General features: G+C 46.3%; 1 protein-coding gene across 1 annotated transcript in view; it reads right to left on the minus strand.

The window, feature by feature from the left end:
- Positions 1-7,409: 7,409 nt before the first annotated feature.
- Positions 7,410-10,222, minus strand: part of LOC121305878 — a 9,001-nt gene continuing 6,188 nt past the window's right edge. The window contains exons 3-4 of the mRNA XM_041237532.1: positions 8,021-8,489; positions 7,410-7,445 (exon numbers count right to left, since the gene is read on the minus strand). Of these exons, the coding sequence (XP_041093466.1) occupies positions 7,410-7,445; positions 8,021-8,489 (505 nt within the window). The remainder of the gene's footprint in view (positions 7,446-8,020; positions 8,490-10,222) is intronic.

The raw sequence follows: 10,222 nt of genomic DNA on the forward strand, positions 1-10,222 counted from the left end.
TATATATTCAAACAAAGAAAACGATGAAAAAGTCTGAATTTGATGCAGTAAAATGAATCAGGAACCCAGGTTCGAACCAGCAGTTCGGTCTGTAGTAGACAAAAACAAAACGTCTGCTTTCATACGGAAGCAGATCCTCTTCGATTGGGTTTGAATCTACGTTTTCACAGCGAGATACTGTCGTGATCAGACTTCCGAAATATATTTACAAAACACAGCTTTGAACTATATTCAAATATATATATATATATATATATACATATATATATATTATTTATCTATATAAACTATAACTTGAACAGTGTCAGTAAAGTTTTCAAAAATTTACCATATATATATATATATATAGATATATATATATATAATATGTAATAATATTATATATAATATATATCAAAAATTATAAATATATAATATATATATTAATATATATATATATATATATATATATATATATATATATATATATATGTATATTACTTTATATTAAACTATATGTATATGACAATTACTAATACTTTCAAATTCAAAAAAGTTAAATCGTCAGTATTTACATCCGACATATCAATTCAAACGCATGGAATTTGTTTTTTTTAAATTTATAGTTCATTTTACAGTCATAAAATGTACTGTATATTTTAAAATGGAAACAGTATAAAGACGTATGTATGATATACATTTCACACATAGTTTAACTAAATACATACAAATCTGTGAATTCAAATATATATATATTTATATACAGTATATTATACCCACAATGCTCTCTGTTTCAGAGGTCGGGGGTCAGGGCCGCGTCTCCATCGATGGGAGCTGGTGGGATGTACGACAAACTGGGAATGATCAACATCCAAACTGGGAGCGGCTGGGCGGGCCGGCAGAGATGGTATCAGGAGATCCCGGTCCAGAACCCACATGCCAACGGTACTCAATTCAGAACCAACTGGGGTAGATTGAATAGGGCTCTATATCTTATCAATGTGTTTGATCAGCTCTATATCTTATCAATGTGTTTGATCAGCTCTATATCTTATCAATGTGTTTGATCAGCTCTATATCTTATCAATGTGTTTGATCAGCTCTATATCTTATCAATGTGTTTGATCAGCTCTATATCTTATCAGTGTGTTTGATCAGCTCTATATCTTATCAATGTGTTTGATCAGCTCTATATCTTATCAATGTGTTTGATTAGCTCTATATCTTATCAATGTGTTTGATCAGCTCTATATTTTATCAATGTGTTTGATCAACTCTGTTTGTTTGATTGACAGACAGCTGCCAGCAGGTTGAAAGCGAGGCTCTGGGGGCGGGGCCAGTGATCGAGGACCCTGAGGAGTCCCAGCTGCGCCTGCAGCTAAAACGCAAACTGCAGAGAAACAGAACGTCGTTCACACAGGAGCAGATAGAGGCACTAGAGAAAGGGGAGGGAGATCGAGGAGATAGAGGAGAGAGGAGAGAGAGGAGAGAGGAGAGAGAGAGAGACAGTTAAGAGGGCAAGAACGGATGAGAAACAGACACGAGTTTACATCAGGAGGCAGAATAGATATCGAGCATAGAGAAGTGTGTTATGAGGGAGTCTCTCTAAGAGGAGAAGGGGAGAGAGACAGAAGGATAGAGGGAGAGAATGAAGAGCGACTAGGGAGGAGCAGTTAGTAGAGCAGCTTGCGCAAGGTAGACGAAGAGCGGAGGATAGAGTGCCTAGAGAGAGAGGAGAGAGGAGAGAATGAGCAGGATGCGAGGAGAGATGGAGGAGAGAGAGGAGGGAGAGAGGAGGGAGAGGAGGGAGGAGGAGAGGAGAGGAGAGAGAGGAGAGGAGGGAGAGGAGGGGGAGAGAGAGGAGAGAGGAGAGAGGAGAGAGGAGAGAGAGAGAGAGAGAGAAACAAACACAGAGAGAGAGAGTGAGAGAGAGGGAGAAGAGAGAGAGGAGAGAGAGGGAGAGAGAAGGAGAGAGGGGAGAGAGAGAGGGAGAGGAGAGGAGGAGAAATTTTAGAGAGAAGAAGGGAGAGAGAGAGAGGAGAGGGGAGAGAGAGGAAGTAGAGGGAGAGAGGGAGGAAGAGAGGAGAGACGAGAGGGAGAGAGGAGGGAGAGAGGAGGGAGAGAGAGAGAGGGGAGAGGAGGGGAGAGAGAGGAGAGAGAGACAGGGGAGAGGAGAGAGGAGGGAGGAGAGAGAGGAGGAGGAGAGAAAGAGGGAGAGAGAGGAGAGAGAGGAGAGGAGAGAGAGAGAGGAGAGAGAGAGGAGAGAGAGAGAGAGAGAGAGGGGGGGAGGGAGGAGAGGAGAGAGAGGAGGAGGAGAGGGGGAGAGAATTGAGAGAGGGAGAGCGAGAGGAGAGTTGTGAGAGAGGCCGAGGAGAGAGAGGGAGTGGGAGAGGGGGAGAGAGAGGAGAGAGAGGAGGGGAGAGAGGAGGAGAGGGGACGGTTAGTAGTGAATTGAGGGGCTCACTGGATTTCCAGTTTAACTTGTGTTCCCACCAGTTGAAATCTCCCTAACAATCTTTTAGTGTTTTGTGTTTATGGTAATCTATTTATTACTCTCTCATTCTCTCTCTCTCTCTCTCTCTCTCTCTCTCTCTCTCACGAGGAGACTTGGGGGCGGAGGAAGCACTCACTAGTCCTGGATCTTTCTTCCGCCTGGGGGGAGAGAGGAAAGCACTTGCGGCCGTAACTCATCGACCTCCCAGAGGCTACACAATTCCGAGGTGAGTGGGGTTGCGTTTACAGTGAAGTCATCTCCTTACGGCTCCTCCACACGCCCTGCACCCTGCACACTACACACTACACCCTGCACCCTGCACCCTGCAAGCCACACATTACACCATGAACCCTACACACTTCACACCCGCTCTCCTCTCTGCTCTGTCTGGAGGCGGTACTCTGTAGAATCAGGTCACAGAGACGGCCAATCAAGTCGCTGCCTGGGGGGGGTTCCTTCTGTGATTGACAGCTGAGGTCGACAAGAACCCCTGGGCAGTAGCTGAAATAAAATCTCTCTCTCTCTCTCCTCCCTCTCTCGAAATCTCATCCTCTCTCTCTCTCTCCTACCTCTCTCCTCTCTCTCTCCTACGCCCTAAACTCGACAGCTCGCGCAGAGTGACAGGAGCGAGGATTCAGAGTTGCGCGCAGGGTCCTACATGAGAATGAGAGAGAATAGCAGAGAGAGAGAGAGAGGCAGCAGACACGGCTACGCCTGCGCCTGCCTCCTGTCAGCCCGACTCATAGAGAGCATGGAGGCGAATAGCGCTAGACGCTACGCTATCATCTAGTCTCGGCGTGCGTCAGCTCAGAGACTCGAGCAGAGACTAGTCTGGAGATCATGCATGGACAGGTAACTAGAGCTCTCGCTAGAGAGAGCATCATCTAGAATCGAGCGACTCGAGCAGAGGAGCTCCAATCTAGAGCCGAATCTCATCGCTGGCAGCGGGGGAGGTCTACTTCTGCGTGAGGACAGATGAGGTCGCCTACGACGCAGACGTCTATCTCTTCCTCTCGCAGTAGCTCTCCTATCCTCTCTCTCTCTCTCCCCTCTCCTCTCTCTCTCTCTCTCTCTCTCTCCTCTCCCTCTCTCTCTCTCCTCTCTCTCTCTCTCTCTCTCAGGTCTGGTTCTCCTCTCCTATATCAGGTCTGGGTTCTCGAATCGTCGTGCGAATAGTGGCGTCGTGAGGAGAAGTTGCGTGATACCAGAGCGAAAGCAGGGGGCGGGGTTCCAATAGGAACACGCCCCCCTCAGCACTATCGCCCCCCTCAGCACCTCCTTCAACTGCGGCAGCTAGTCGTGTGTCTGTTCTCAGTGTGTGTGTGTGTGTTGTGTTGTGTTGTGTGTGGGTTGTGTCTGTGTGTGTCAGTGTGTGCGTCTATCAAGGTAACAATCTCCTCTCTCCTCTCTCCTCTCTCTCTCTCTCTCCTCTCTATCTCTCTTCCTCTTCTCTCTCTCTCTCTCTCTCTCTCTCTCCTCTCTCTCTCTCTCTCTCTCTCTCTCCTCTCTCTCTCAGGTCGTGCTGATGCTCAGTCAGAGTAACTCCTCCCACTCAAACAGCTACAGTCATTACCCACAAGGCGTCTTTACTATGGGCAAACAGTCTTACACTCAGCGCGAAGTAGGAGACGGTAAAGGGACTGCCAGCGAGAGAGGAGCGAGAGTTTGAGAGAGTCAGTACACCATAGAGCTATGGTCTCTGTATCTCCATGTTTGTAGTCCTGTCTCCTCCATGTTTGTAGACCTGTATCTCCATGTTTGTAGTCCTGTCTCCTCCATGTTTGTAGTCCTGTATCTCCATGTTTGTAGTCCTGTATTTCCATGTTTGTAGTCCTGTCTCCTCCATGTTTGTAGTCCTGTATCTCCATGTTTGTAGTCCTGTATCTCCATGTTTGTAGTCCTGTCTCCTCCATGTTTGTAGTCCTGTCTCTCCATGTTTGTAGTCCTGTATCTCCATGTTTGTAGTCCTGTATCTCCATGTTTGTAGTCCTGTATCTCCATGTTTGTAGTCCTGTATCTCCATGTTTGTAGTCCTGTATCTCCATGTTTGTAGTCCTGTCTCCTCCATGTTTGTAGTCCTGTATCTCCATGTTTGTAGTCCTGTCTCCTCCATGTTTGTAGTCCTGTATCTCCATGTTTGTAGTCCTGTATTTCCATGTTTGTAGTCCTGTCTCTCCATGTTTGTAGTCCTGTATCTCCATGTTTGTAGTCCTGTATCTCCATGTTTGTAGTCCTGTTCTAACTCTCCTCTCTGCTCTCTCTCAGAGTTCACACTCCTTTTCCTGTGTGATTCCTGGAGGCCTCTCGGTTTCCTCACGGACCTACGAGCCCCCCCACTACCCCTCCTCACACATGGGGGGCGTTGGGGGCAACGCTTCCACAGGTGAGACATCCCATAATAAATAAAAAAATACAGAAATAAATAAATACATCTCACACTAGAGAAATCACACTCCCCCCTCCCCTCTCTCCTTTCTCCTCTCCTCTCTCCCCTCTCTCCTTTCTCCTCTCCCAAGAAGGGTATCCTTCTCTCTCCTCCTCCCTCCCTCTGGTCCACAGGGAGACATCCCATAGATAAATAAAATACGCAGAAATAAATAAAATCCAAATCCTTCAAGATTTCCCATCCCCAGCAACCAATCGAGAAAGGGACATCTCTCTCTCCCCTGAGAGCCCCCCCATCTCCCATATTCATCCCCACTCCTTTCCCCCCACTCCCTCACGACTATCTCCACTCTCCAAACCTCCCCTCCCATTTCCCATCTCCCACCCTTCCACTACCCACAGCATTACTTTTCTCTCAGAACCCTTCCCCATTTCACCAGAACCCCCCTCCATTCTCCTATTTCTCTCTCTCGTCCCAGACAAGCTCTCCCACCCCTTCCCACCCAATCATACCCTCCCCTATCCTCTCTCCATTTTTCTCTCCCCATATCCTCCCCCGTCCCCTCCCCCTCTTCCTAACTCCATCCTCTCCCCTCTCTCCTCTCTTCTCTCCTCTCTCCTCTTCCCCTCTCTCCGAGCACCTCCCAGCGTCCTATACCTCCTCCCTCTCTCCTATATCTCCCTCTCTCCTCTCTCATCTCTCTCTCTCTCCTCTCTCTCTCTCTCTCTCCTCTCTCTCTCTCTCTCCCCTCCCCTCTCTCCTCTCCTCCTCTCTCTCGCTCTCTCCCCTTCTCTCTCTCTCTCTCGCCTATCTCTATCTCCTTTCCGCTCGTCTCTTCTCCTCCTCTCCTCTCTCTCTCTCCTCCCTCCTCTCCTCTCTCTCTATCTCTCCTCTCTCCTCTCCTCTCTCTCTCAGGTCTCCTCTCTCCTGGAGTCTCGGTTCCGGTTCAGGTTCCTGGTAATGATCCCCAGGAGCTGAGTCAGTACTGGTCCAGACTACAGTGAACAGAACGAGAAGCACAACAGAATTGGGCCTGACCCAGTACTGAACAGAACCACAGAGAACAGGAGAAGAGGAACTACCAGAGTCATGTTTCTACAGACTAGCCAATGACAATCAAGCAAGAATAGCACTGAACTCAAACCAGGCAATGACAATCAAACAAGAATAACACTAAACTCAAACCAGCCAATGACAATCAAGCAAGAATAACACTAAACTCAAACCAGCCAATGACAATCAAACAAGAATAACACTAAACTCAAACCAGCCAATGACAATCAAGCAAGAATAACACAGAATTCAAACCAGCCAATGACAATCAAACAAGAATAACACTAAACTCAAACCAGCCAATGACAATCAAACAAGAATAACACTAAACTCAAACCAGCCAATGACAATCAAGCAAGAATAACACTAAACTCAAACCAGCCAATGACAATCAAACAAGAATAACACTAAACTCAAACCAGCCAATGACAATCAAGCAAGAATAACACTAAACTCAAACCAGCCAATGACAATCAAGCAAGAATAACACTAAACTCAAACCAGCCAATGACAATCAAGCAAGAATAACACTAAACTCAAACCAGCCAATGACAATCAAGCAAGAATAACACAAAACTCAAACCAGCCAATGACAATCAAACAAGAATAACACTGAACTCAAACCAGCCAATGACAATCAAACAAGAATAACACTAAACTCAAACCAGCCAATGACAATCAAACAAGAATAACACTAAACTCAAACCAGCCAATGACAATCAACAAGAATAACACTAAACTCAAACCAGCCAATGACAATCAAGCAAGAATAACACAGAACTCAAACCAGCCAATGACAATCAAACAAGAATAACACTAAACTCAAACCAGCCAATGACAATCAAACAAGAATAACACTAAACTCAAACCAGCCAATGACAATCAAGCAAGAATAACACAGAACTCAAACCAGCCAATGACAATCAAGCAAGAATAACACTGAACTCAAACCAGCCAATGACAATCAAGCAAGAATAACACTAAACTCTGTAGACTCTAGCCAATGACAATCAAACAAGCCAATGACAATGAAGACTCAATATATTCTAGCCAATGTTTTTCAAACATGAACAACACTTCAAACCAGCCAATGACAATCAAACTCTGTTGAAATGAGAACTTTTCCAAAGGATTTCAATCTCAAGCAATGAAATGAAGACCCCAAATATATTCTAGCCATCACAATCAAAACCATGACAACACGAACTCAAACAGCCAATGACAATCAATCTCTCGTAGCTCTAGGCCAACGTAAAACCATCCGTTCAATGGTGGGTCGGGTCCACTGGTGGTTAGACTTTAGGATCTGTTTGTTTCAGTCTTTGTCCCGTGTTTTTTTACTCTTGTGAGTCTACGCTCAACACGGCTCGGGCTGGGTTGGTCGAAGGGGGGTCTTGTCACAGCTTCGGCTTCGCGGCGGGCGGGGCCGGGGTCCTGCCCTTGGTGTTAGGTTGGCTTTCCCTACTGTGTTTAGATTGTCGCTCGCTTGTCTGATAATCACCGCAGCGTGTTCTCGTTCCAGGCGCTGTGTCTCTGTGAGTGAAATTTCACATGTAGCCTGAAGGTTGTATACCAATACACAACAGAATATATATTTTTTTTTTTTTTCCATCGACAACCTACAACCAATGAGGAATCATCTTACACAGTCCTCAACTGTGTCTCACCCCCCTAGTCACCCTAACTACCAGCCACACCCCCCCCTTACGCCTGAACTTACTTTGCAGCCACTTCATCATCCACATGACTACTCACCCCTCTCCCAGAGACCTTCACACTAGACCATGATAACACCTGTCACACGTCAACCCAGCACTACAGGGAAACCCACCCTTGGACCCCCCCCTTACTTTCTCCAATAACACAGACAGGTGTATATGCACACCTGGAAACTCCAATAACTGAGACGCTCTCTCTGCACACCTGGACTGTCCAATAACAGAGACGCTCTCTCTGCACACCTGGACTCCAATAACACTGACGCTCTCTCTGCACACCTGAACTCTCCAATAACAGCATGACGGCTCTCTCTGCACACCTGGACACTCCAATAACCCAGACGCTATCTCTGTGCATTGAACTCTCCAATCACTGAGACGCTCTCTCACACTTGGACTCTCCAATAACCCAGACGCTCTCTCTGCACACCTGGACTCTCCAATAACCCAGACGCTCTCTCTGCACACCCTGGACTCTCCAATAACCCAGACGCTCTCTCTGCACACCCTGGACTCTCCAATAACCCAGACGCTCTCTCTGCACACCCTGGACTCTCCAATAACCCAGACGCTCTCTCTGCACACCCTGGACTCTCCAATAACCCAGACGCTCTCTCTGCACACCCTGGACTCTCCAATAACCCAGACGCTCTCTCTGCACACCCTGGACTCTCCAATAACCCAGACGCCCTCTCTGCACACCCTGGACTCTCCAATAACCCAGACGCTCTCTCTGCACACCCTGGACTCTCCAATAACCCAGACGCTCTCTCTGCACACCCTGGACTCTCCAATAACCCAGACGCTCTCTCTGCACACCCTGGACTCTCCAATAACCCAGACGCTCTCTCTGCACACCCTGGACTCTCCAATAACCCAGACGCTCTCTCTGCAGAGAAAGGCTGCTCATCTCTCGCTGTAAGCACTGAATTGTGCGCTGATTACTGTATTCATTATCATTAACTGTATTATTATACATGTGCATTAATAAAGTTTTCTGTCCTCAAATTTATTGTGTTCTGTCTTATTTCATGAACTCACACAGTTAGAACTCATGAACTCACACAGTAGAAATTATTATTATTATTATTATTTTAGGAATTATTATTAAGTATTATTAGGTATTATTATATTATTATTATTATTATTATTATTACTATATTCCATACTGCTATAGTTTGTTTATCCACCAGGGGGCAGGAGGGAGCTGGTTTATAACAGGACCTTAATATTGAATACAGGACCTTAATACAGAATACAGGACCTTAATACTGAATACAGGACCTTAATATTGAATACAGGACCTTAATATTGAATACAGGACCTTAATATTGAATACAGGACCTTAATACAGAATACAGGACCTTAATATTGAATACAGGACCTTAATATTGAACACAGGACCTTAATACAGAATACAGGGAAACGTTTTAATGCCTTCGTCACCCAGAACTGCACTGGATCAGAAACTCCAAACCAGAAGAGACGGAGAGAGAAAGTCAAGTTAGCAGAGAAACGTTTTAATGCCTTCGTCACCCAGAACTGCACTGGATCAGAAACTCCAAACCAGAAGAGACTGAGAGAGAAAGTCAAGTTAGCAGAGAAACATTTTAATGCCTTCGTCACCCAGAACTGCACTGGATCAGAAACTCCAAACCAGAAGAGACTGAGAGAGAAAATCAAGTTAGCAGAGAAACGTTTTAATGCCTCCGTCACCCAGAACTGCACTGGATCAGCAACTAAAACAGAAGGAGACTGGGAAGAGACAGTCAAGTTAGCAGAGAAACATTTTAATGCCTTCGTCACCCAGAACTGCACTGGATCAGAAACTCCAAACCAGAAGAGACTGGGAAAGCAGAGAGAGAGAGAGAGAGAGAGAGGAGAGAGTGAGGACAGAGGAGAGGAGAGAAGAGGAGAGAAGAGGAGTGGAGGAGGAGAGAGGAGGGAGGGAGAGTTGCAGAGTGATTAGTTAAAGGTCAGTGTTTCTCTGACAGGGAGACTGAACAGAATACACTGCCTGAGGAGAGAAGGAATGAGAGAGGGAGGGGAGAAGGGCTGGCGAGCAGAGTTAGGGTCAATGTCAGACAGAGAGAGAGAGAAAAAGGGACAGAGGAGAGAGAGAGAGAGAGAGGGAGAGAGGAGAGAGAGGGAGAGAGAGAGAGAAAGAGAAAGAGAACGAGAGGAGAGAGAGAGAGAGGGAGAGAGGAGAGAGAGAGGAGAGAGGAGAGAGAGGTGTGTGTTTGTGTGTGTCTCACTCACAGAGTGTGTGTCTTACTGTGTCTCAGTGTGGTGGTCTAGGTTCGGTGTGTGTGCGTCTCAGTGTGTGTGTGTTTCAGTGCGTGGATCTCAGTCTCAGTGTGTGTGTGATGGGTCAGTGTCTGTGTGTCTCAGTCTCAGAGTGTGTGTGTGAGCGGGTCTCTCAGTGTGTGTGAGTGTGTGTGTGTCTCAGTGTGTGAAGTTTCGCTCTGCTAACGAGACGTTCCTGTTGCGTGATTTGCCCCGCTTCTGTTTTGACTATTGAACAGGGAAAAGGACGATTTTTCTTTTTATATATAAGCAGATAGAGAGGAGATGAGAGAGAGAGAGAGAGGG

The sequence above is a fragment of the Polyodon spathula genome, chromosome 45 (assembly GCF_017654505.1).
Source record: "Polyodon spathula isolate WHYD16114869_AA chromosome 45, ASM1765450v1, whole genome shotgun sequence".
Classification (NCBI taxonomy): Eukaryota; Metazoa; Chordata; class Actinopteri; order Acipenseriformes; family Polyodontidae; genus Polyodon; species Polyodon spathula.